The sequence below is a fragment of the Struthio camelus genome, chromosome 5 (genome assembly GCF_040807025.1).
Source record: "Struthio camelus isolate bStrCam1 chromosome 5, bStrCam1.hap1, whole genome shotgun sequence".
NCBI lineage: Eukaryota > Metazoa > Chordata > Aves > Struthioniformes > Struthionidae > Struthio > Struthio camelus.
In genome coordinates, this window is record NC_090946.1 from 39910862 (window position 1) to 39938117 (window position 27256).

General features: G+C 43.5%; 1 protein-coding gene across 9 annotated transcripts in view; it reads left to right on the forward strand.

The window, feature by feature from the left end:
- Window positions 1-27256, forward strand: part of AMBRA1 (autophagy and beclin 1 regulator 1) — a 138315-nt gene that overhangs the window by 109104 nt on the left and 1955 nt on the right. For 7 of the 9 annotated variants that reach the window (XM_068945801.1, XM_068945798.1, XM_068945803.1 and 4 more), the window contains 3 exons: window positions 349-488; window positions 18112-18204; window positions 19931-20124. In XM_068945801.1, coding sequence (XP_068801902.1) covers window positions 349-488; window positions 18112-18204; window positions 19931-20124 — 427 coding nt within the window. Of the gene's footprint in view, window positions 1-348; window positions 489-1767; window positions 5889-18111; window positions 18205-19930; window positions 20125-27256 lie in introns of those variants that run through there. The other 2 variants (XR_011141458.1, XR_011141457.1) reach the window with 2 other exon arrangements.

Genomic DNA, 27256 nt, shown 5'->3' on the forward strand with positions numbered 1-27256 from the left:
GTTGTCTAACAGCAATGCCCCTTGCCCCCAGCATTTTATGTAATTAGTTTGTATAGAGGGACTGTGCAGCCCACTGTGAGTGATGGTTGGATTCTCCTGGTGGCGGCGTGTCTTCTGTTCTACAGCTATGTCCTAATCAGTCTATTAAACACTTGTGGGCACACGTATGTGCTTTTCTGGCAAATGCTTGCTCTTGCTCCTGGGTTGATGGTTTCTTGCAACGTTGTGTAAAGTGGCATGTCTCCTGGGCCAGCTGTGCTGCTGCAGGGAAACTGAACATTTGTTTGAGCCTCCTTGGCTCTCCTGCCTTGCATTGTCCTGTCAAGTAACACTCTGTCACTGTTTCAGAGAGTTTTCAACGTTCTGTACCCAATGCCTGCTGACCAGAGAAGACACGTCAGCATAAACTCTGCTCGCTGGCTGCCTGAACCAGGTCTGGGATTGGCATATGGTACCAACAAGGGGGACCTGGTGATTTGCCGACCAGAGTAAGTGATTGCTTTATGTTTTTACTGCTGTGAACCCTTGACTTTTCTGTTTTTAGGGCGGTGGGGAATAAGATGGCTTTTCACTGCTTGGGGCGTTGTGTTTGAGAGACGAAAAAAAGTCCTAATACTTATTTTGAACTGCTATGGACATTATCTTTACCATGTCTTTCTAGGCTTTCCACTTCCTTTGTTTCATGTGTGTCTAGTGCGATGTCTTTCAGTCTCTTTGGGTTTATGGATCTGTAAAACTTTCCAGTGGAAACAGCAGATTTAAGACATTGAGATATGCTTACTTTTCTTAGCTTTCATGGACTCTCTGGAATCCACCAGCCACAGGTTGAAAGTTGCTGATGTAGATTTCTCAAATAGTTGTTACAGTATTTAAGCATGAGGTTGTATGAGCTGCAAGATTTTTTTTTTTTTTGGTCATGATTATGAGCAAGTCAATTAATTGTTTTGGTTCTCACTTGAAAACCCATCGCTGTGATGCGTAGACTTTAGCTCTATTTATACAGTGCCGTGGAGGATGTAACTGTCCCTTTGTTAACTTACAAGAAAACCTTAGCTAATTTAGATGTTCTGTGACACAGATGATAACCGACAGTTTGAACGGTGAAGTGTGTGTTGCTTTCAGTATTTATGGGTGGGTCTCTGCACCATATATATTCATTGATTCCCTTTCCTCTATAGTGTTCTGCAAGTGTTTCTTTTGAAGCAGTTTCTTTTGTGCTGTGGAAACACTTCAGAGGTTTCTCTCCTTCATTTATTTCCTGTTACTGAGCTACCTTGATACCCTCGGGCTATGCTTCACACGTTGAAGTTCCTTGTAGCTCTGAAGTTGGCAGCTAGACACTTGCAGCACCGCTGGTGATCTTACCACATGCACGTGGACTCCATCTGTTGTACATGAGATCAGCATGTGGTGCTTGTGGAGAGTCATATGGTCAGTGTAGAATCGCAATCTAAATGAGAGTAAATATATGCAATTGTAATAGTGACTTATTCATTACAGCCTTCTGATGAAATCTGCAGTCAGAATTCAAATTGGACCAATTTCAGTAGTACAGAATGCCAGCACTCTTCAAACAGCACTCTTGTTCTCTTGAACACAGTCTTTCATTAAAGCCTTACTTATACATGAAGTTTTAGAAGATATTATTATGAAATAAGCTATAATCACTCTCTTCCAGGATAAGTGGCTTTCTTCAAGAATAGTTGCTGTACTTTCTAAGTAGGAGAAATATTCAGGAATAATGGTTCTCTTATTCTTGAACACTAGGGAGTCATTTCAAGTTGTTCTCAGTATAGAGAAGTGATAAGATCTAGTCTACTGATTATGGCTTCTAAGATGAACTTGGACAAGAACCCAGGGAAATGGAAGAAAGTCTGCCTGAAGGTGGGTGCTTTGACTGAAGGTCTCTGCTGCAGAGCTGAGCTTGGTCTGGCTGCCCTGGCTTGCCACAGCCTACAGTAAGTATTCATTCTGGTGCTTGCAGTAGCCTTGAGTTAAGTGGCATATCTCTTATTGATGCCTCACTAACTAAAGCCACTCTAGGAACTTTTTCATGGTGTATTATATTGTCACAACATCTCTGTGCGATCTTTATAGCTTACCATGTTGCTAGGGCACTCTTGTCTCCTTATTTCTGTCCTAGCAAGAGTCATGCACAAGTCCAGCAAAAGTAAACTCTTTTGTATATGGACATGAAAAAAGGTGGATGTAGAGATGGGAGATTTAATGATGGTTTGACGGAGATGCTTCAGCAGGGTCCCTATTGGTGAATTGGAGTAACTGATACTTCTAGTGATTTTTTCAGACCTCACGTGAACTGATGGGTCCTTTTTGGAGCAGCACACCTGATGTGTACTCTGTTTTGGACTGCATCGTTTTATAGACCAAGTACAGGCCAGAGTGACTTAAAAACCTCTATGAAGACAAAGGTATTCACTGAACTGAGTAATTTGCATCGAGACTCAGACATCAGGGCATGCAAATCAGTAAGGCTGTATAAGAGCAGAAGTGGCTTGCAGCTGCAGCGTCTGCCCCAACCTGCCGCAGATCTACTTCTGAGGTGCTTGGAGGAAGAGGAGAAAACCCAATATATAGACACCATCTGAGTAGTTCCTGGTTGAATAGACTTGGTTCGAGGTTGGCATACTTGAAAAATTTTAACTTGAGAAATGAGGGAGAAAGATGAAAATATTTGTTTAGTTTTCATATGCAGTTATGCAGAGGAAGAAGAAAATTGAGTAGTGGATTCAGCAGTTGGCAGAGGACAGTAAGCGGAGGTAGTGTAAGAAACAGCAGGGATCAAGAAAAGAGTGTGTTGCTGAAACCACCCCCACTGTTCTAATATGGCAAAGAAAACTGTGGTCAGTAATGAACAGCAGAAGTAGTTATAATTCCCTGATTCTCTATTCCCATGTACAATGGAGGCATTTGAAACTGAGTACTACAGGGATAACATAAACAGGTTGGAACAGCAACTGTGCTTCAAATACAGGATTTGGAAAGCACATGCTTAGGAAAAATGAGATAGGTAGAATGGAAGAACAAACTGACATGAGCAAAAACAATTTGAAGCCCCATGGGCTCATAATGAGAGAATATGCAAGTAGTTTTTTGAGAATTCTAAAGCAATGGTTATTAAAATCAAGTTTGGAGTTATCTTGCTATGTTGAGGTAGCACCAATGGCAGGGTATTTTGTAGATGGAAATGGGGAATGTCAGGTTGTTTTGTCAATCTACAATGGGAGCTAAGTACACAGATTTTTTTGAAGGAAAAAGGAAAGGAAAACTAAAAACGTGCATGGGACAAAATGCATTGTAGTTTACCTAAGGTAGGTTATAGCAGGTTGATCTCACCCCTGCCCTTAAGAATTTTTTTTTTTCCTTCTTCTCCCTTCTCCTTCCAACGAAGGAGTTGCTCCAAGTCTCATATCTCTGCACTTTAGCAAGGCAGTTCCTGTGTGGAACTACAGTCCTAAAGAGTAAGGCTTAGCAGAAGAGCTGGTAAGGAGAAGGTAAAGGTCTGGCTAAAGGAAAGAATGCAGATTGAAGGTGAACTCTGTCACGAGAGGTGTTATTGATGGGCTTCCTTAAAAACCTGTTCTGGGGCTAGTTGTTATTACTTTTTGCATTAATGCCCTTTAAGGGTGTGCTGAGTAAATTTGAAGAGGTTGTGACATTACCGTTGTCATCAGAGAAGGATTGGAGTACTGCACAAAAATTAGATTGCCTTGAAAGTGACTGGAGCTATAGAAATGAGAGAATGTAATACTACAAAGTGCACTTAGTGACTAATAACACTAAGCTCAGTAGTTACAATGACAGAGGAAGAGAAAGACCTGAACTTTTAGTTAATCGTAGGTGATTATGAGGCATCAATGTATCGTGGCAGTGAAAACAACAAATGCAGTTCTAGGATGAGACACAAGATACTTAACAGTAGAGATAGGAGAATGCTAATATGACTGCAGAAGTAACTAGAGACATTAGGTGAAGCAGTTTGAAATTTGGGTATGCGTATTTAGAAGAACCACCTTTGAACTGGTACAACTGAGAAGAGCTGCTGGTGGAGTCAGTGGAACATATTAATTAACTAAGACGACCTGCAGCGTGGGGTCTTTAGCCTAGCATAAGGAGGAGGTTATATAGCCTTCTGTAAATACATCACAAGAAAAATATGTGTAAACTACAGGAAAGGAGAATTACTTAAGCTTATATACTTTTTACTAGAGAACAAACAGGCATAAATTCACTATGAGTAGGCTATGGCTGCAAACTAAAGAAAGTTTCTAACCAACTGACTTCTGCAATGGCCAATAAGCAGGTTGGATGGATGCAAAAGGCTTAACTATTTGGAGATGCAGCTTGGCTGACTTACAAAGGCAAGTATATGAATTGATTGCTTGTAACTGGAGGTAGGACTGGATTACTGACCCAGGAGGCTCTTTTCAGTATTTTGGGCCAAGGTCCCTGTCTAAATAGGTGTTGACTTTCGGAGCTGTTGTAGTGTAGAGAGATGAGGTGGTGACAGCCCTTATCCAGAGGTATAAATGCACCTAAATGGGCCTGAAAGAAGTCTGTAAGAGACTGGAATTCATGAGCTGTGATGAGGTATTAACAGCATAGGTCTATAGCTTGTTCTGTCTGCAAGATTTTATAGGATACGCAGGCCCTGGTTGATGCCAAGGGCAAGTTAATGAATAACTGGGGCAAAGTAAAGAATGCCTGGGTTGTTATAACCTGCTCTGTCTCTGTACAGAAAAGGACATTTCACCGTACTCCCTCTCTCAGGAGTTGATACTACTAAACCGCCTGTGGCTACTGTTTGCCCTAAGAAAGTTATTCTGGGACAGTGTGCTAAACAAAAAGCTGTTTCTGCATGAAGCACTTGTAGGCTAGGTTATTGTCTGGCAAATGATAGGAAGATAGCACTGCCTCCAAAACCCTGGGAAGCTGCCAACGCCACTTGTGTCACTGTGATGTGCTGAACATCACAGCACAGTAGCTGTGAAGTTAGAATGAAAGTTTTATCAGCCAAAGATGTTTTAGATTTTTACCTTTACAAGATTTGCAACCAGAAAATATATCTTGTTAGCAGGGTTGTGTTGTAGTGAGCGAGGGAAAGAAGGAACCTTGTGTACCCATTTCCTTAGATTTCAGGGTGTCATTCAGTATACTGTCTTGTCCTGTTGAAAAGCATCGGTTTTCTTCTTCTTCCATTTATGTGACTATATTGGAAGAAACTTTGAATATGACTTCGGGAAACTTTCTCCTTTCCCAAACACTCAAAGGCCAACACGTTGTTTACTAATACCTTAGTCTGAACTTACAATATTAAATACAAACTTGTATTGAAAACTGAGATATCCCAATTTCCATTAAATGAATAATATTCTAAATAAGGATAATGAGTAGTAAAGGTGGTGGAGGTGGTGTTCTGCAGCATCTGCCCATTCTTCCCCTGTTCTTTTCTTTTGCTTGTTTAGCTGCTGGTTTGACTTGCTTGCAAATAAGTCAATTGACTACCTATCTTGGAGCAGGTCTCTAAGACCTACTTAAAACCTTTTCCACTTTCCTGCTGAATTAGTGTCTTTTTGAAGTTTGGTCTGCCTGAGAGCATTAGGAAGGGAACCCAGCATTTGGAAATAAGTTCCTTTGAAAAGTGACTAACAGGACAAGCAATTTACTTTTCATGTTTCAAGTTTAAAAGTCTGTTTGATCTTTGTTTTTCTTTGAAAAATCATCACCCGCCTTATAAGAGAAGGAGTCACTGGGAGAAGGTTCATGGAAGTGAGTTTGGAGAGAGAGCACAAAGTGCAGGAAGCTGGGATGAAGAAAGGCATCTGTAAGACCTAAAGATGCACTCAATTCCATTCATTTTTCTATGTAAGGTAAGCTGTGTGGTGTCCTCAGGGGATACTTAGTGCTTGTCTTGCTTTTTAACCAGTTGCAGTGATGATAGGCTGGAGCAAGGGTACTCAATCTGTGGTTCCCAGGTGAGTCCTGCCCATAAGAGCAGTTTTGGCCTTTGGTCCCAAGTCTGAAAGTCTCTCGGATGTGGACTGGAAACAGGTTTTAGTCTGAGATTTTGACAGTTTGTTTCTTCCCTGAGAGTCCTGTAATCCAATCTTGTCACGGTACAGTGACAATTAGTAGACATGAGCATGCATAGTAGATCATGAGACTATTGTCTACTTGCCTATGGCTTCACATTATCACGCAGTACCCTGTGCTTTTTGGATGCAAGATGGGTTTGTGTTCAGCCTAGAAGTGTGGGATTTGAAAGGCTTTGTGATTGACACATTTTAAAGGCTGGGCACAGTTGAGCTAAGTCAAGATGCCAAATTCATGACAGTAATGTTCTTTGGGAGGGACATTCCTCATAAGCACTGGAATCCCTTTGGCATATTGTGTGAGGTAGCATACTCCGCTTAGCATATGAAGTGAGTTACTACGTATTCACTGTGGCTTAGAGGTCTGTCACAGACTTTGGTACAGAACAGTTTGAATTCACCCCTCCCCACTGGTATCCTGCTGCACACTGACATTTCTGCATAGCTACTAGTGCTTTTTAGCCTCCCTCAAGCTGTTTCTCCTTCACCACGCTCTGCCTGACAATTTTTGTATCTGGGTCTAGTGCTAATGCTTACTAAGGGTTTGTACTTGTTTTTGTGTAGTTGAAGGTTTGATTCTGTTCCTGAATCTTTATTATTTTTTTACAGCACAGAATGAAATCCAGTGTCTTGGGACAGTATAAACTCCTCTACTGAATTAAAAAGGAATTTATCTTTGAACGCTCATAGCATTTCCTATTCTGTCATGCCCTAACAAGAGCTTTCCTATTCAGAAACAAGCCATGATGTGGCTTCTTAGACATTAGTAGTCTTGTAGACCACAAGCAGGTGAGACTGAAAGTGAGCAGTTGCAGTCTGCACGCTGCTTGTTGCCTGTGCTGTCTCCTATTGTGGAGGACTGCTGTGGGAAAAAGGGAGGCGGTCCGAACATCAGTGCCTCCCTCTTTCATCTCAGGGGGACCCCCCTCAAGTTCAGGAGCAGGTTCTGGAGGGCTTAGGTGCTTTTTAAAATACTAATCCAAAAATCTCAATGTTCTGTAAATGCTATTTCAAAACCAGGCCCTAAAAACACCTCGCCTAGGGCTAGCTATGTAATTCAGGCATATGCAAGAGAGGAAGGATTTCTTCTGCATAGAGAGCCTCTGGTAACGGAATTAAACTACCACCTGCAGATGTGTCTAGTTCAGAGACAGCATCCAGTGGAATTCCCTCATGGGGAGGGAGGTGTGGAGACTCTCAAATTGATTCGGTGCTATGTGGTATGCATATTTTAATTTTTGTGGTGAAACCTCCCTCTAAAGTGAAATTACTCTGTGCAAATTCGCTTCACAATAGATTTTCATGCTTTGCAGAGGATCATTGCAATTGTCTGCAATTGTGCCAGTCCAGGCTTTTTTCCCCCCTCTGAGAATTGCGTATCCTCTCATCTAGTGATGGGGACACTGTGTCTGCATCTGGTTATCGATGCTGGTAAGGAGATGGTGATCTGTCCTGCTGCCTGGCATGCCATGTCGTCTCTCTTGGCTGGCTGACTCCATTTGTCAGCCTTTTCAGCCTTTAGCAATGATGCCTCCCAGCAGCATAAGCCCTGGTGCATTGTTTACTTTTAAGAATAGTTTCAGGAGGATGGAGTAAAAACAAGGAGACAGAAGGAGAGGCTATCTTCCTTTGTGTGTAACTGAGAGATGTTATCAAACCTTCTACACAGGGGATGTTTTCACAGCTCTTAACTGGTGCAGCTGCAGAGCTTGGTTATGTTTGAGTCCTCTGCAAATGGCCTCACAAAAGGCAGCATCTGAGCAGTGGCCTTTGTCCTCAGCCAAGCCAGCAAATGCTCGTCCTGGACCTGTTGCCCGCTAACTACAGGACACACTGAATTTTCTAAATGAAGATGAGAGATGGTTTTGATTGATAAAAGGACTGCAAACGAAGGGGTTGAGGTGGCCAATTTTGCACTGAAGATGCCTCCTGATAGTTTCACTTGGATTTTGTCATTCACCCATCTAAAAACTGAAGTGAATTATTTTCAAATTGTTCAAGGAAGCCTAGGTATCCTGAGTGTTGAGAGACTCAGTCATTGCAGATGCAAGTGAAGTGCAGTAAAAATTTGGAGGCTTAAAATGGTATCTCCATTTTGCAAATGTTTTCTATTCCATTTCTATTTCCATTTCTGTATGTGAATTTGATGTCAAAGATGAATGACGTTATTAGGTGGAAGATGCCCTCATACCATTCCATTTAATATGTCTGTGATTCCTGGAGATAAATTTTGAGTTGCTTTAAGTAAGTAGCTCTTTGGTTATTAGCAAGTTCATTTCCAGCAAATCTTGAAGAATAGGATGAAGAAGAGTTAAATAGTGAATTTAGTTTTCCTTCATGAGAAAGAGAGCTTAGTTCAGAGCTCAGTGTTAAAGAAACCAAACTGACTGCTGACAGTTTGTTTTTAAACTCACTGGGTTTCTGCCAGTCCCTACTGGTTCTCAGGTAAGGTAGCAATCTTCCTATCTAAGACTGCGGCCATGTATTTTAAGAACACTTAGCAAATGCTTCATTTATGTCTATTCAGATCACATCTGCCGCCTTCTCTTCCTTTCCTTTTTTTCTAATTCCATCTACAAGAGCAATTAAATTTTATGCAAGCAATTATGTGACTTACTAAAAGCCCCCTGCCTACTGCTTGTGGCTTGCTCTTTCTTTGTTTTCAGATAACTTCTTTTCTCTTTGTTATACTACTCTCTTAAGGATAAAATTGAGGCTTAGAAGAGAGTAATTGCCAATTTAAGGATGTCTTCCTTTTTGAAGAATGCTGCCAAGTTGGCTTTTTGGCCTTTTGTCACTTCCTCAGTTTTTTGTAACTTGTTAAAAATCAGGTGCGAGTGGCACAAAAAATTAACTTATTAACTTTTTCTTAATGAGTACAACTAGCTGCTATACGTAGCTTTGTCTTTTGTTGAAGACTTTCTTACTCCTGATTGTCTTAGTACCCTTTTTTGTTGTTGTTTTGCTTTTTTTATTTTTTTTATGTGGAGGCTTCAGAGAGACAATTCAGTATCCTGGCCACTTTGAATCATCGTTGCTTTTGTCCTTTGCCTCACCGATGAATAGACCTTTTTACTTCCTAATACCTTTTCCCTCATGTTTAATTTTGGAATATCTCGTCCCTCTTTGGCAGCACCAACCTATCCTGCTTTTTTATAACCTTTCTTTTCTCTGCAAGTCTGTACTAGACTTTTCTTTGATTGTTTTCTCGCTTGTCTTTCCAGTAAGAGCATCTTTTAATCTTCTAGTCTTTGATCGAGTTCATTTGTGGAGTGTTATTGGTTATCCTTTGTGCATGTGTGTGTGTGGTGGTGTTGGTGGTGCTGGTTTTTTGTTTTTGTTTTTTTCTTTTTTCCTCTCTCCCTGCAGTGGGACTGTAGTGAATCCAGGTATCAAGTACAGCAATCAACACTTTCTTGATTTCTTCCTCTTTTTTAAATCCTCAAGCTGTCTGGTTCTGCAAATGGTCTCTACTGAATAGCTGTGAAAATGTGATTAACTGGAGTAATTGTACTGTTTTTGAGTAGGTTTCCCCCTACGTATTATATGGAACACTTTTAGTTTTTTGATTGGCTGATTTCAAGGCTTTTAAAGATAAAAATATCAAACTTGGCTTGTCCTGTGGATCTCATTGAGATTGGATCAAGCCAAGGTCTTGATTCTGTGGATTGGCAGCTTCATATGCATTCATCGTGATGTTCTGTTTTAAAAACAAAACAAAACAAAACAAAAAACACTTGCTACGCTTGCTGTTTTTAAACATTTATTTTAAAGTTGTTTTTTTCCCATTTGAAACACATTTTCCTGTTTTAGTTTGTTTGCGTAACATCTACAAAACAAGCCTACTTTGAAATTTCTTTATTTGAATTGACTTCAATGTTTCTGGTAAAATGGAAGTGGAAGTTCCATGTAAGCTAAAGAGCGAATCTGGCTCTTAAGACTTGTAGCTGTTTAAGATGTTTAAATACTTACAAGACTTAAGCAATTTGTAATTCCCTGAAGACTCCTAACGTCTTAAATTGTCTCAGCCACTGAAAGAGCTGATGGGACATAAACAGCTTAAGATATTCTAAGGGTTCAAAGCTCATTGGAGGCTTGAAGCTCAAGTGTACTTGTAATCACTATAAGCAATTAACAAGGCTTTCTTTACCTTTTTAAAGGAATTTAAGCAAGTTTAGAGCTTAGTTTAAGGCAATGTCCAGCTAAATTGGTCTTGTTTAAGGAAATAAAACTCTGCATTCTGTAGACTTCCCTTCGAGAGTATCTCTACATGCTACTTGGAGTAGATTGGAGCCACATAAATGAAGGATAGCCTAGAATCCTGGCAAGTTGTTACAGGTGAGAAGAAAATCAGTAAAAATTCAGGAAATTCATGAGTTTGATCTGTTTCTGTGTTGTTTACTCAGACTATTTGGCCTGGCTGGTGTATTCTTATTCTCATAAACATGGCATTGCCTTTATTAATTGCTAAAACTGTTGTGTAGTGTGCTACATGGTACACAAAGAGCACGTCAGTGTTGCAGGAACAGATCTTAACTCTGGATCTTCTTCTCTTGAGGGCTTCCTTTATCTGCTTACACTGTTACGCTTGTTCAAAAAATTTACGTTTAATGATGGCCTTAGTGTGTCCCTCCAAATTGGGATATCTCTCTTTTAAATGTAAGAGTAGCTGATGTAGTCACGACATACACAGTGCAAGAGTCAAGCTCAGGACCAAGAGGGTTCCCCTTGCTTTCTGTGGCCTGGATTACAACTTCTTGTGTCATGCTGAGAGCAGCATGAAAGAGCTCAGGAAAAAGCTGCTTTGGAAAACAGTTACTGCATTTTGGTAGAAGAATTGATATGGGCAAGAAGACTCTCTGTGAGAGAGACTTTTTTGGTTTTTTCCTCAACACAGGAGTTCTACTGTATTGTTCCCTCAAGGCCAGCGCTCTCGACCACAATATTTATATTTGGATCCCAACATAATCAAATGTCCACTCTTATATGCAGAACTGTCTCCTTCTGCTCTGTCATTGTTTTGATGCCTAATTTCCGTTTATAGCTCTTGTTGAATATGCTGGAGGAACAATCCTAATTTAGTATTTTCTCCCAATGAGTGTGAGACATGTTCTTCTTATCTTTTCTGTTGGGGTGTCCTCTATGTTGCTCATCTTATGCGTCTGTCCATCTGCTACATGCAGTCTGCTAGACAGGCAGGTTACAAATTTTGAGTCCAGGAAGTCGCTTGGGTTTTAGCAGAAGTGACCCTGTGGATCAGAAGAAACCATTCTGCTTCTGTTCTTCCTACTGCGTTTATATTTTTGCGCTCTTTCTCGCACACTTGCGCATGCACACTCTTTCTCTCTCATCTCAAACAGCTTAGCTGGTAGATGACTACTTCCTTTGTTGAGAAGTCACATTTTGTCCGGGGAAGAAGACTGATAGAGGTGTGCCTTCTATCTAAATCTTATCCACTGGCTGCAAGAGTCTGACTTGCATTCAGCTGTAGTTGCCCGCGGAGGAACAGAGAACAAACTCATGAAAATTCACGCTGTTGAGACAGAGAAGTGTTGTTAGTGGTGCTTCCAGATTTATAAGGCTATCGTCGGTTAAATGGTGTGAGTTTGAATAGAGCTTCTTCAAAATCCCAGTGTTTAACATAGCTGGCAGGATTGCACAGTTGGATAAACTGGGTCAGTCATCTTGTATAGTGTTCTGAGTTGAGTTGGCATCCTCCCTGAAGCAGACATGTGGCTACCAGCTGCACCAGGCTGCCCTGCTCTCCTGCTTCTGCAGCACTTTGGCAATTCAAGTAGGTGTCGGGATGTGTTTCTGCATGATTGCTGGTTTCCAGGCAGATGAAGATTGCAGAATTTTGGAAGATAAGCAGCCTCTATAGAAATAAAGCAGTAAAAGTGCACCTGGTAATTAGAAAGAGTAACTTAGAGGAGGAGTAACCTTTTCTTTGTTCCCAAGAGTGGGATGAGCAGGCTAATTTCATATGTCACTGACATGTTGGTGGTTCTCAAATCTTAAACTTTATGTTCCATCCTATGTTCCATAGGATTTACCTTGTTAGGAGTTCTTTTATTCATTCTTATGCTCTTCCCCGGCTAGTCACACGTGGGCTATGCTCCAAGGATGCACTCCGAAATAGGCAGGTGTCTGTGACGCTGCCAGCTCTTCCTTGGTCAGAGGGAATTACTGCCCATCAGAGCTACTCCCGGAATCCTGCCGTTCCATACCGTTGGCATTGCAGCCACTTTTCACTTGGATTTGTACATGGTTCGCCTCCTGCACAGAAAGCTAAATATTTATGAAGTAGGGCATTAGAAAGGTTGGCTTTCCTATCCAGGAGTCTGCGGGTAGTGCCAGACTTTGCCTAGGACTGACAATACTGTTGCCTAGCTAATCATGGGAGCCAGAGCTGGGCTTCCTGTGCTGGTGATCATCATGTGCCAGCAGAAGAGATAATGAGCTATTTGGAAGGGGGCATCTGGAATCGGCTGAGCATTGCGTGGGAGACCATGTGCTGCTTCATCCTGCCTAAACCAGGACAATGGATTCCTGGTTCTTTAGCACAATGTCACCTTCCTTAGTGCAGCTCACTCTGTGTATTTCCTTTACCCATCTTGAATGATTGAGGAATGACAAGTGTTCACAAAGGGAGGAAAGTATATCATGGGAAATTACAAATCATTTGTAAATTAACCCAGTTTCTCCTGCTGGCTTAGTGATCTTGAATGGACAGTATATTTGAGGAAACTGGCTTTAAAGAGTAACTTTTTCTTTTTTTGTGGAGAAAGTCAACCTTGGCAGCATGAAAACCAGATATTCACCTAGCTGTGGGCTATATGGTTTCACTTTGTAGATGGTCTTCTCCATATTTGGCCTCCCAGAATCTTACATGCTAGTAGTGGGATTGTGCTGGTTTAAAAAAAAAAAAAAAAAAACAGTGCTGTAGTAGACAAGTAGTATGGTGCTGTTGGGTCCTTCTATGTGGCAACATTTGGAGAAGGAGAACAGTACATTTGCTAATTGCTGGTGTATTCTTCAGTGTTTGGGATGCAGTAAGCACACACTGTATATGCCTGCCTGGATGTGCATATACTATGTGCAAGATGATTTCTTTGTCTTACCATCTTGCTGCTCAGCTTTATTGTTCTAGCAGAATTGATGAACTTTTTTCCTAATCCCTCTTCCTCCTCCTCGACTTTGAATTTTGGATATGTGAGCTGGGGGGATGTTTCCATGATGTTTGAATCAGTTTGTGCTGGCTTGTGCTTTATCAGTTAACTCTTTTAATACTCATCAGATGTGGTAAATAGTATTTTTTCGTCTTTCTTGTCACATGTAAATAATTTTGTCGCTAATTCCTAGATACTGGTCCTAGTTTCTTCAGGGGGTCACACCTGAGTTCCATGCAGAGGAAGAGGCTGTGCTACTTCAGTTGTTGCTGTTTGGTTCTTACAGGCCCTTCTTTGAATCCTTATTCAACTATCAGCAAAGCTTGCAAGTCTGTGCCCTTCACACTCTCCAAGCTCATTAATGATGTGAGCTGGACAGAGGCGTGAAGGAAAAGTCCCTCTCGGAACAGAACCCCTGCTGGGAAAGCCTGCCTGTGACCAGCTCTGCATTCAACAAAGCTAATGGAAATTTCTAGCGAGAGCTTAGGGAGCTTAGTTGACAGCCGTAAAAAGGAAGAAAATAAGAACTTGCCAAAGTGGACTTCACTGCCCATGACTGACACAGTGTGGAGAATTGCAATTTTTCACCCTGAAGCCCTGGGCAACAAATGTCCTCCTTATTGCATCCACATCCAAGTGGCAACATGCTCCAGACTACACAAAGGTTCTATCTCACGCTTCCAGCATTTTTGTGCCTAGAGTTTGCTGGAGCAAAAGTTAAATGCTTCCATTACCTGAAAAATATCATTTCTCCAGTGTAAGCTCTGCTTCTGTGAAATGAATAGTCAGGCCTTGATATGCACATCTCCTGGGTAACACATTGTGAAAGCTTTGCTAGTTTACAAAATTCTGGCAATATTTTGCATTGAGAGTTTAGGGGAAAACAAAATTTCTGAACAGGGAGATTGCACTGTTTTAAATGGATAGGGCTGAGCCAGTGCAAGTTTTAAATGTAGTGAAAAATCTGATTTAAACTGAGATAATTGTCACACACTTCTTGTTGTTTACTTAGGGTGGTTTAGGGTGCAGCCATTCAAGATGCTAATGTAAACATGATTTTAAGACTGGGACTTAACCGGCAATATAGCAGCATTTCTCTGATAAGATCTTTGCTTTTCAAGAAGGGAAGGAGTCTCCTTTGTATAAATGATTGTGCCTAAACAGCTCCCTCCCCAGACATTTGCCTTCTCCTCTGTTCCTTGGTGCCATCTGAAATGTCTCTTCTGTAGAGTCAATCGCCTAAAGGCTGGAGGACCTCATCAGGAGCAAGTGGGATATCTTTTTTTAGGGCTGTAGTGAGGCAGAACTGGGTTCCAGGTCAGAGAGATGCAGATGCATGAAAAAAAGAACAAAGATTGAGATAGTGCTGAGGGCTTTGTCATTTGAAGTCTTTTAAGAGGTGGGGTTGTGAGAGGGTAAATTGATTGGTTGGCCCTGCTGGAGGAAGAGGCTGTGGAAGGATGTCAGTGAGGATGTTTACCACAGTAGGAAATGCCAGCTGTCTATTCTGAGCCAGTTTTCTGGCCCTGCAGAGGGAGACACATTCAGTTCGGTGTAAAAAGACAGGTTTAAGTGGTGTTGAGGATGTTGAACTCCCATCATGACCCAGTCCAGTGAACCTCGGCTTTGGCCTGTTAGTCAGCGTTCCCAGAGTCAGCAATGGGAGCAGCGACACCTGCTGCCGCGGGTTCTCCTTCTGGGAAAGGAGAGCAAAGTTCTCGATTCTCTGGCAGTAAATGAGTAGCTAATGGGACCCTGGCAGTGAAACCCAATTGATAAATGGCAGCATTTCAATCCGGTGTGCAAAGTCACGTATTAAATGGAACGGCAATTGATTTCACTGCCCAGGAAAAGGGGCAAATCAACAGCATAGCGTGAGAACAGACCTTTCTATCCCACAACGTGACTGTAGTGTGCCTCTGCAGAACAGGTGGGAGCAGAGAGAGAGTTTTTAGCTTTGTATACTGCATGTCAGCCTGGTACCATGACACTTGTAGAGGCAAGTTGAATCTGACTCCTACTAAGGAAGCGTGCGAGTGCAGGAGATGAGCTTGCGATGCATTATGGGCACTGTTTGGGGAAAAGAAGAAAGTGCAGTATTGCCCACTCACGTTTTGGCCTTGGGAAAACTTTGCAGTTTTCTGACTTCTAGAGCTCGGAGCTGACAAAGACAGGTAGGGTGCACAGAGCACCTTTGTGAGGAATACCAGTTGTGTAGGTGGTTGAAGGGACCATGCCTGTGCTTTGGAGAGCACAAAGTAGTATGACAGGAGGGGGAAAAGAACAGGGGTCAGCGCACTTCTATTGAATAATAGCTGCAGATGCCAGGGAAACTTTTACTTTTTCTGGAAAATTTAACTCCCAGGCCAGAAGGTATCCCTTGCCTAGGGAGCGTGTTGCTTTGTAGACAGCAAAGTGTGGCAGTTAAGTCTCAGTGCAGTAGGCAGAGGATGGAACAGTCAGAGAGGGGCTGGTAAGTTTTTAGTGATGGGTTACCATCTGTCAATAAACTGAGGCATTTACAAATCAGCTCTCCCTTGCAGCTGCTTTCATGGGGTATAACGCAGCAGGTTAGCTCAGCAAAAAATGCAATGACTGATTACTTCCTGCAGACGCTGTGCATGGTTTTGTTGATCTCATTTCCTCCAGCTTTTACCTTTGGTCCTAACCTGGGGTGCTCTTGCCTCATCAGTCTAGCCTTAGGCCTCCAGCACACACAGTTCTCCCAGAGAGGCACATCTGATCTGCAGTACCCTTGCCTCTTCCAGCCTGGGATTCTTGCCACAGTTCTGCTGAGGCGTATTGTTGCTGGGACATCATGTGCTTTACTGTAAAGTGCTGCTTTTGTGCCTGAGCCATAACCAGCTACCAACTACCTGCCCTGAATCCTTCCCTCAGATTGTGGGCCTATCCTTAGTCAGTGCTCTGAAAATGCCTGCGGAGTGACACAAGTCTGGCTCTTCACGTGTAATTCTCTTCTATCCGCACAGGATCTTATCTCAGTCTCCTTAAGGTGACCCCTGCACTGTTAACTTTCTATCCGTTTTTTGTAGCCTAGCACCATCATGGTCAAATGGGCAGTCCAGCAGCCATGTGGCAGTACGAGGCACGGTTTAGAAACGCCCAGGCTAGCTCACAAGGGATCTGGTATGTCAGCATGGCATAGCAAAGAACTGTTTATAAATTTTTTGTCAGACGACCAGCCCCATGCCAAAGCAGCCTGTACTGCTTCTGGAGTTGGGATGCTTGGTGATAGGTGGGAGATCTCTGTACTGTCCGGGACTGCACAGTGTGTGCCTGTGCTGTCTGTTGGTTTAAGGAGCTTTTTGTCTCGTATCACCATGTAACTTGCTGACCAGGCTTCCTAGTGCTCTGGGGAGCAGCTTGCTTTGTGTCTTTGTATCAGGGGATCCATGAGTTTCAGCTGCTCCCTGCTTCTACAGCCTGTGTGTTGAGCTGACCAGGCTACATGTACGTTTCTGTTATCTGAGACATTTTTTGCACTTTGTAACCTATGCTTCTAAGGCAGAAGCAGCACCTGAGAGCTGTTCCCTGAGCCTGCTAACCAGGCAAACAGTAACAGTGCTTTAGGAAGTTCTCTGACATACCTGACTGGCTGTGCTCCTGTGAAGTGTGATTTCTGGAGTCCCAGGAGCTACTCATGCCACTGTCTCCTGTGCGTCAAAACTATCCCTCCAGGGTAAGGCCTTAAGCCACGCTCTGGATCCTGTGGAGGGAATGGGGTTACAAAATGTTGTGTAAGGTTCTTCAAGCTTATATTTATGTCCCTGCTATTGTCCTATGTTTCAGGTAAGTGAGGTCTAGTGCATGCTCTAGGACTTTAAGGGAGTAGAACTTGGCTGTCTAGGCAACGAGGCTGTCTGGCTCAAATCCCATAATTCACTGCTTCATTTCTGTAGCAGAAAGTGCGTGCTTATGTGCCTAGGAGGTCTCAAACATTTCTGTACAGTATAGAATATGTTGGCTTCCGTCTTATCCTCTCCCAGTTTAAGAATGACTGGGTCCCGGAACTAGAGGGAGGTGTATTTATGGTGCCAGGATTATGAAAGCTTAGTTTCTGTGAGTGTCTATAGTCTTTGGTGAAGGTGTGTTGATTAACTGCATGATTTTTTTAACCTTGCCTGCTCCTGTAAAATAATTAGCCAGCCCTGGATTTGCACATCTTTTTGGAAGATGCGCTGTGAAAGGTTGCTAGAGCATTGGCTATTCTGGTGAACTCAGTAGCATTAATTGTAAAAATGAAGTTTTGAACTTCAGACTTTTCTGGCACTGACATAGTTAGTCCAGTACAACCTCTGTTATGGAAATTTTTCTTAGAGTATCTTCTACATCTGCCCTTACCCCACATGAATAAGACCAGTGTTTTACTTAGTATTACCTAGTACAGGAAATGCTGGCAGGTACCTCAAAGAGAACTGGTCTTTCTACTATTTTAGTCACTTGGAGGTCCAGTAACCTGATTTTATACACACAGATGTACATCTTCATTTCCTGAAAATCTCTCTGCTGATGTAGCATGCTGTGCTTCAATGTTAATATTCGATTAAAATAAATGGGATCTTCCAGAGCAATTTGGGTAATACAGTACTCCATGTTTGCAAGGCTGTTATGATGGTAAGCTCTCGTAAGGAAAACGTGAACTGTGCTAGATCTGCAGTTTCCGTGGGGCTGCAATCAACACGCTCCTTCACGTTGTGCGGAAATACCATAGGTCGACTGGAACGGTGTCCTGCCGTGCAACATGAGCCACAGTGAACTTGTGTGGATAATAGTCTCCATTGTAATATTTTTTCTTCTTTTGGCATTTCAAGGGCCTTAAACTCTGGAGTTGAGTACCACTGGGACCAGCAGAATGAGAACGTCTTCGCTGTGCATTCCAGCAGCAGGAGCACTGAGCGGCCTGGGTGAGTCTCTTGGGTGTGGATACGAAAGAGCTGACCCTTTCTGCTGAGGTCACTACATCTGACAGCATTGCTTCTTCCTCTTTGTTCCCTTCACACTTTCAGCTTTAAACTTGCAATTTTCCCTTTGGCACTGCCTAGTCTGTGCCACCTGTCATGCTTCCAGTAAGTGAAGTTGAGTGCCCCAAAGTGCTGTCAGTGATAGCGAAGCCTATCTGTCATCCATGGCCTCTGTAATACCCTCGAGCAAGTTGCTGGAGGAGCGTGTGGGGCTTGTTGCATGAAAAGCACCATGCAAAGTAAACGATGCCTTTGGAGGGTGTCTGAAGAATGTGAGGGTCACAGAGATGAGCCCAAATGCATAGGGCAGCCTTTGTGACTGGGAATCGGAGGAGTCTGTTTTTTTGTTGCTGGCGGTGGTCTCCCCCCCGCCAGAATCACTGTGCTTGATTTCTGGTCATGGGACAGTTGTTTCTTAACAATGAACTCTTAAAAATAAATCTAAATTCCTTGAAAACCCTACTGGCCACTTCACTTCATCCAATCTGTCTGATGATCCACACACTGCCCTAAACATGAGGGTGATGTTGGTAGTCCCTTCCATCTTGCCTCTGTGAAGAGTACTTCTCAAGCCAGCTGCCCTCAGAAAGGAGGGCAATGTTGTTTCTGGCTTGTGACCTCCAGAACCCAAGGAAGTTAAGAGCTAGTGTGCAGGGCAATGTTCTGTGCTGTCCTACACCCTTGGTGTGACTAGGGATCAATAATAAATGGTAAAGATTATTTTCTGTGCTATGCAAGTGGCCGTTGCCACTCACTCCTCACATTTTTGGCAGAACATCAGTCTTGCATGATTGGCTTAGAAGTAACTGAAGGATGAGAACTCATACCCCCCCCCCTTTCTTTAGGGGGCTCAGGCACCAAAGGCAGAAATATTGCTGGAGAACAAACTAGCTCCTAACAGAGGGCAAAAAAAGCGTGGCAGGCTTCAAATATTTATGAAAGAATGTGGATTGTGCAATAAGGCAATCTTTCTTAGAGCCTCTTTAGCATTCCCAGCACTTACTAACAGAGGTCAGTTTTTGGGAAGAGCATCCAACCGTTGCCAACATTGAGCTTTTGTAATGCTATAACTTTAACTATTTCTTTCTGAAAAGAAGCTAATGAACCTTGAGGCTGCTCCTGTTATTTACATGGGAGAACAGAGAATTTCTCTTGTCTGACTGGAATGGGCAGAAATGCCTGCTGGAGTGCATTCATGTGTGATGCTGACAAACTAGGAGGGCCAAAGGAGGGAAGAGATAAAGACTGTACCCTTGGGAGCTGAAACCACCCTGCTGATGCTCAGAGGGAGGTGGTGGGTGTTTTGCAGTCCTGTGCTGTGTATTGTGTACCCGACTCAGTGGCCCTGAGACACAGAGTTTGTTCTGCAGGCTTAGTGGTACTACAGGGACATCTATGTCTATCAGGCACGCGGCCTCTGTGGAAGGGTGAGTTGCGTAAAAGACTTTATTGGCTTGAGGTCAGCCAGCTGAGAATGGAGGTGTGTGTCTGGGTGTGAGTGTAAATAAGTGCTAGGCGACAATTACCTCCATCCTCCTCTGTCTGCGCAGTGGCTAGCAGGTGCCTGGTTGGAGTGGAAGCAAGAAGAGGCTCAGGTGGATGTTTCCAGGTTGCTGGGACTTGTGACCTCCAGTGCTCCTGGTCTTATTTGTTTTTTCTCTCTTTTCAGAACCAGCAGAGCCACATGGAGGACAGACAGGGACATGGGCCTGATGAATGCCATAGGCCTGCAACCCCGAAACCCCCCCACCTCTGTTACTTCGCAGGGTACCCAGACCTTGGCGCCTCAGCTGCAGAATGCCGAGACTCAGACAGAGAGGGAGGTACAGGAGCAGGAATCCACCTCTGCAGGGACTGGGGAAGGTAGGAGCTCAAGCAATGACTTACTTGACGTAGCTCAACCTGGTGGTAAGGAGCTTCCACATAGGTTTCATATCCTGTGAATGCATTTGGTGGACACTCTTGCATCTCTTCACCAAAGGTTTCTTTAGCTTGATTTTTCTGTAGTCAGGCCAGGATGATCAGGACAGTGAATCTCTGTCCATTTGGTAAATAAGTTGTCTTTGCTTGCTTTTAGAAGGCAAAATGAACTCCTCTCTGGATCACTGCTTCTTTGTAAATCAGTTGCACTGGCATCGCTCCTCCCAAATCCCCTGCACTTCAACCATCAGTGAAGTTGCAAACTGTTAAGAATTATTCTTTCATCCTCTGTTAGAGCTTAGCTTGGCCCTCTAACCCCAGCATCTAAAATCTGTGCAAGCCTCACAAGCTCAGCAACTCTGGCAACAAAATAAGATGATGCAAATCACTTCTCACAGAGCAGATATGGGTATTTTGTTTAATCTGGTATGTAAAGGCTGTGAGTGTCCAGCTCAGCTGTTCAGAAACCACCTCTAGTGTTTTCCAGTCTGATAATACTTATGAGTATGTAAAGAGCTGGACGCACCTGATGTTCAGTTCCCGTATGATAACAAATCACTGATCTTTTGAAAGCATGATGATTATATCCGGGTTACCTGTCTCCTGTATTGTAGCATGGTGCTTGGGTCCAACTCTGAAGGCTTAGCTAGGAAGAAGTCAGGTAATGTATACATAGGAAAGGCAGGGAGAATCAAGGAGGCAAGTTTGAAAGGGTTGATTTGTGGTCATCCTACTTGGCTTTGGAAAGCAGCCCCGTGACGTGCCTGCTTGTGCCTGTATGTTTGGGCACTGTTGTTCTGGAAGATGCTTTTTGGCATGAGTCTCTTGCACAGTTTCTGCTCTGTAGCATCCAGCACATGTAACATGTCTTTGCATTTCTCTGATCTTGGCTCTTCTGTTCAAAGTGAAGTGGCGCATCTCTTCCTGACTTGAGGAGCAACCTACCAGGTTATCTCAGTGGAGCTGGGTTGACCATCTCTCGAGGGTTAGTACAGTTGAGGGTATGTGAATCAGGCTTGGAGGCGGGGTGTCTGGACAAACGTTGAACTTGTGGGAAAGGTGACCTTGTTTCTTCCACTGAATGCATTGTGCTGACTGAGAAATGGTAGACTGTGCAGCAGCTGCAGGATGTCTTTCCATCAAGATAACAATGGCTGATGCTGCAGGGTTGTGAACCTTTCTCTCTCTGCTCTGTTAAACCAGTGGGCTTCTCTAGCTCTTCTCTTCACTACTGCTGTTCTGCATTCATCTGAATGTTTCATTATCCCATCCTTTTTAATTAGCTCTTCAATTTTCCAATCTAGAACAAGGTTTGTGACTAGACTGTTAATGAAATGAGGAAGGGGTGTCCTTTACCAGTGCCTTGGGCAGGCTATCTCTGGAAAGGAGCAAAACAACGGCATTTGGCAGAAAAGGAGTGTGGATAACAAACCAGAAACAGACACTTCCTGTCCTCTCTGTCTTTTTGATTGGAAGAAGATTGGCAGGTTCTACATCTGGATGTGATCTCTGGCTCAGACTCTGACTTCCTGCACATCTTTGCAAGTGGCTTGGCCTGTAAAATGGGCTGTCACTTTCCTGTCTACTAGAAGGGTTCTCAAAGCAGATGAATTAGTTTTAGTGTGGGTGCAGGCGCTAGTGGTGAGCCAAGCATTCTTACCTTGTTGCTGATCAGATCTTTTGCCAGTTGGGTTTTCAGCTGAGACTCCTGTGCAAAGGCTCGAGAGCAGCTTAGAACAGGGACTTGTCAAGAGATAACTCTCGGGAGAATGTAGGATCCAGAAGCAGCTATAATCCATGACAGAGGAATAGTGTAAGGAACTATTGTGAAGTGGGAAGACAAGTTTGGATGGACTGACTTGCTCATCTGCTGTTACCAACGCAGCCAATTAGCCAGGGACTCAGGGCATGCTTCATCCAAGGGTCCTTTAGTGCTTTGCATTAGTGCAGCTTGAGCCCCATTGAGCTTGCTGTGACGTTAAAGTTACTGTTTGGAAATAGATGTCAGGGACACCTAAAAATATTAGTGTGCTGTCACTAACTTGGTGCGTGACGTAGAGCAAATTATTAATCTTCTATAAAAGGGGAAAAAATTTTCCCATTGTACAGTGCACCAGGGGCTGTGAAGATTAATTAGTTTTTTGTATGGGGCTTTGAAGATGTAAATCACTATGTAAGGGCTTTAGCAGTATTATCAGCAACAGAAAGGATAAATCTGATGTGATTGAGTAGTGTAAAATAAAGTGTTATCATCTCATCATAAGGGGGGGAAAAAAAGGCAAATATTTATTAAAAAGGGGGGGGGGGGGAGAATGAGTAGGGGTTGGTGCTCCCCCAAGAGGGGGTTTCTGCCCTATGTCCTGTGAGCCCTGCTGGTGTGGGGAATTCTGGATCGGGGCTTTTCTCACAGATATGTGCTTGCTTTTTTTTTTTTTTTTTTTTTTTTAAAAAAAAAAGGCATGCAGAATTGCATCAGAAATCTAATTAAGCTCCATGCGGGTATAAATAGTTTCCTTTTCTCATGCAAAGCTCTGCAGGGACTTTGCTGTTCTGATTCTCTTTCTGTCTCCTTTAGAGGAATGAGTGTATGATGACTTTTAGAAGTGAATCCCTCTAATGCCTGTGTCTTTTTGTTTTATGGTAGTTGATCACTGCCTTGTGAACTCTGCTTGTAAAGCAAGCATAAGCCAAAGGAACATAGAGTTGGAAGAGAAACTAGGAGAGGTACCAAGAAGTGCCTGATGAAACAGTGTTTCAGCTGTCTAGTACTTTCTTTTAAACTAACAGAAATAGTGGAAATTGTGACAAGTTGTAACTTTGAGGCACTCTTACTTAGAACAATCTCCTGGGACTTGCACTGCCTCTGCCCTTGGAAATGGAAGAATGCAAGGGGGGAGGGATCTGTTTGCAAATTAAACCTCACTTAAATGAGCAAAGAATCCTTATGAGACTTAATGACCTAAAGTTGTAACCTTTAGAAACTGTAGTTCCCAATCAAGATTGGGTAAGGCTGTGGCAGATGCTTGTTCATGCTGCAGATTCTGTGGCATGTGGTACAAGTGGCAGTAGCCGTCAGAGACTGGAACAGTGCAAAAGGTGCTGTAGGCTGAGATTAAGGGGTCTTTATAGAGCTGCAGGAAACTTGGCTGATCGTGTATGTGTGCTGTCCCTGGCCCTCGCCCATGTATCAACATCTTTTCAAGTTAATGCAGTTAGTTTAAAAACAAACAAACGAAATCCTTGCTGGAAGTAAGTGAATGGCAGTTGTCATTTCAGATCCTATCATCTAGATGGTATTTGGGGCTTAAAATTCAGATAGGTTCCTTATCCTGAGAAATTAGGAAAGCAAGCCTAGCTACTAACTACTGTTTGTTTTAGAAAGAGGAAAGTTGGGAATAGGACAGATTGAAGAGTGAGGCTACTGTATCAAACCGTCACAGACGAGCCCAATCTTAGCCTTGCTTCCATGGGCTTTTCACTTTATTGGATGTGTGCTCTCCATGCCCACAGGTAAGCAAATTGTGCTCCCTGTAGGTAATTCAAGGTCCACTTTCTGTGATTCAAGAAAGGCAGTGCTGCTGCCTTATGCTCAGCCTGAACGCATGCCAGACGTTTTGCCTATGTAGTCTTCTGTGTCAAACTCCCGTCTTGCTGAAGTAGTGTGGCAGATGACTTCTAAAGAGAGATGCATTAGCTAGGAGGCATCCTGGCCACCATTTTGTTAATTATTGAAGTCAGTCGCCTAGACTGACAGAAATGCCTTGGTCTTTGGGATAGTCAACTGTGCATGGAGAGCACACATCCAATAAAGTGAAAAGCCCCTGGAAGCAAGACTAAGGTTGAACTGGACTGTAGTAGCAGTAGTTAGTAGCTAGGCTTGCAAATGAAGCTTCAGAATTAGAACGACGTGTAAGCACTGCAGAGATGTCTAAGTCCTCAGAGCATGTGGAACGATAGCTCTGAGGTGAGAGCTGACCCACTAATTCAGACGCTCAAAGATAAAAATATTTGCACTTTTAAGTTAATTCACTTGTTGCATAAGGAGAGAAAAGGGAGGGTCACAGCTCTGCATGCCAGATATGAACGATCACACCTCCCTTTAGTGCCACAAGAAACGCTGTCTGTTACTTTTCCCCCGAGCCAAGCTCAGGCGCATGCTCAAACTCCTTCTACAGGAGCTCTGGAAAGGTCACTTTAGCTATTGTAGAAAGGTCTGTAGAAATAGCACTGCGGACATGCCACTAATATTTCTATTGTAGAAGGGAACCCTGGATGATCCTTTTCTGTCCTGTCATGCACAGAACGTGTACATCCATGTCCAGAAACGGATGGTGATTGTCTCGGGATAGCTTTCTGCTCTGTGATGAATTCTGACACAGCGACAGCCTGGGTGGCAGGCAAATTGCCAGGTGTTATGTGCACACAGGAACTTCATGTGCTTTCTCTCTTTCTGGAGCTGGTTAGCTCACTCAATTTTTTGGGGTTTTGTCTGTAGTGCTCTGTGGGTATTCTGCTGTTTTCCTGACCCAGGAAGATGAGCTTAAAAGAATGTGAGCTTAGGATAAAGGATTTTACAGGGCCTGGGAGATAAGAATTTAGTTGTGAGCATTAAAGGAGAGAAGAGGAATGAGTTGTGCTGTCCCTTGGCCTGTTCCTCCTGCATGAACTCAGGTTCATGCTCAGTATATGCCTGAAGTCCTTGAAGTCTGGAGGGAAAAAAGAGAAAGGGGGAGGGGGAAAGCGTCACTAGTATGGGGTTTCTCTCTGCACTGTTTTTGTTCACCTGGTGGAGCGAGGAATGGAGTTTGGCCACTCCAGTAAGCTGAAACCTCTAGAGACCCGAGGTGTAGATTTACAGCATTGCTGTTGCTTTGGGGTAAGTGCCTGTGTACATGCTCTGAACCTCCACTAAGTGGAAGTTAGCTTATCCCGCTTCTACTGAGTACTAATGTAGCCTGCGTTGGCAGCGTGGTGAAGAATGTGTGGGAGTCACCAGGCAGTAGAAATGGGCTGTATATGAATCTGTACTGTAGCTCAGCTCAAGGCAAATCTCTCGGGAAGCTTTGTTGCTAACTGTTCAGCCAAAGTCATTGTTGAAACCTGAGGGGAAAAGGAGGTGGGGGAGAACCCCCCCAAAGGAGAGGGTTCTTGGCTGCTTGTGCGGTGAGGCTGACTTTCTGGAATTTCCAGCATCCTCTGTGCTCTTAGTCTGAAAGCTCATGACCTAATAACCTACCAGTTTTTGCTGTGGCATCAGCCCTTGCCTGTCCCTTGAGCAGGCAACAGCCTCAAACCCTGGAACTTCAGGCGCGGCAGGTGGTACTTAAGTGGAGGGAAGAGCAGAGGGTGCTGTGGTGTGTGCTGCCTGCATGGACTGCTGTTGTGAAGCACATGTTCATGTTAGGAGCATCAGCTGGGGATCCTTGCTGATTGCAAGTCCAGTGCTCCTGGTGTTGATCAGTTTATAGCATGTGGTCTGTCCAGGGTAGAATACTGGCTGTTTCAGGTCTCGTGTAGATAGGGCTGGCTGGCATGCCTCTAAGCCAAGTTGCACACCCAGGTCTTCCTCAGCTTTCCTCTCAGGCACAGCCAGATGCTTGGTAACAACGTACTTATGACTGTGTCCTCAGAAAGAAATGATGACAAAATCCGAAATCCTACTTCTCAAATCCTCCGCTTACCTCTTCCTCATCATTAAGGCTCCAAAGTCCACAGGCATTTACGCTTTTCACACTGACGTTTCTAGCCATCTGACAGTCTCCTCTGCGCTCTGTGTTGCGCGCGCTGATCAGCCTGGTCCCTTGTTCCTGAACAAGGATCCTGAACAGGATTTCTCTGTCAGAGTTGTTGGCCAAACTCTGCTCAGTGGGTATTGTTGCACGCTTCTCTAGGCTCTGCTGTAAACGCTTGTGTAGTTAGTAGTGTCTGTGGTCTCAGTCACGCTCTAACCGAGGAGCTATAAAATTGCCCTGTGTATAGTGTATATAGCAGGCTAGTACACCCCTAGCAGAAAAAGGTTATTCTGTTCGTGAGAATTAAATTTGCCCTTAGTATCTGTGGTATATCTGTGACAGGGCAGTATGTCAGCAAGCTTGTCTGACGGTGAAATTAGCCATACCCTGTGGTGGAGGCAGTCCCTGATGTTTGATGCAAGTACCACTGAGCCTGTGAGGAAAGGAAATAAGCTGTCGCTGATTGTGTGCATGTTAACAGTCTTAATTATCTTGGGATTTTTTTTTTTTTGTTTCAAAAAATTGCCTCTACAGTGGCATGATATAGGCTGTGCTGAATACTACAGCCCCATGTTGGAAACAAAATCTCCACCCGCAGCCCTAAGCTGTTTTGTCTTCCTAGTCAGTATGGCATTTTATTTGTTATTGTTTTTAAACTCCTACCTCTGTTTAGTCTTGTTGACATTCGTGTTCATTTCCCTGGTGCCAGGAGAGCTCATGGCTTTCTCCTGTCCTCTAATCAGCACCACGATGGCTTCGTGGAGAAGCCATCCAGTGAGATTTATCCCTTTAATAAGGATCGGCAGGATGCCGCTATGGAATCGTTCTAGCAGTTTGTGATTACAAATTTTTTCCCCAGTCTGGGTGAGGTTTGCAGCAAGAGGAGGATGCTGGGAAAGAGAACTGGGCTGGACCTTCCTGCCATGGGGATTTATTCTTCTAGGTGGGCTGTCTTTCTGTGAGACTGTTCTTCAAAGTTAATCTTCAGTAACCAAGGTGTCTAATGATGGTTCCCTCAGAGCTCAGTACAACCTGACTATGAAGGGAAGGCTAGGAGATTGAGTATACAAAAGTCCTAGAATTTAAGAGATGCTCTTTGCATGCCTTAAAAGATACCAGCTGAGGGGAGCCTAAATGCTTGGTCTTTTGCCAAGGATAGGTGTTGTGGAAGCAAACCTTGTTCTGCAGCTGTGATCCCTGCTGGGCCAACTGCCCATGTCCTCCAGAATATAAGGGAGATTATATGGGGTGTTCTCAAATGGGTGAAGCAGGAAAGGCCACAGGGCTCATTTACACCATGGCAAAGTGTTTGCTTTATTGCAGTACAAATTAAGCTTTTCTCT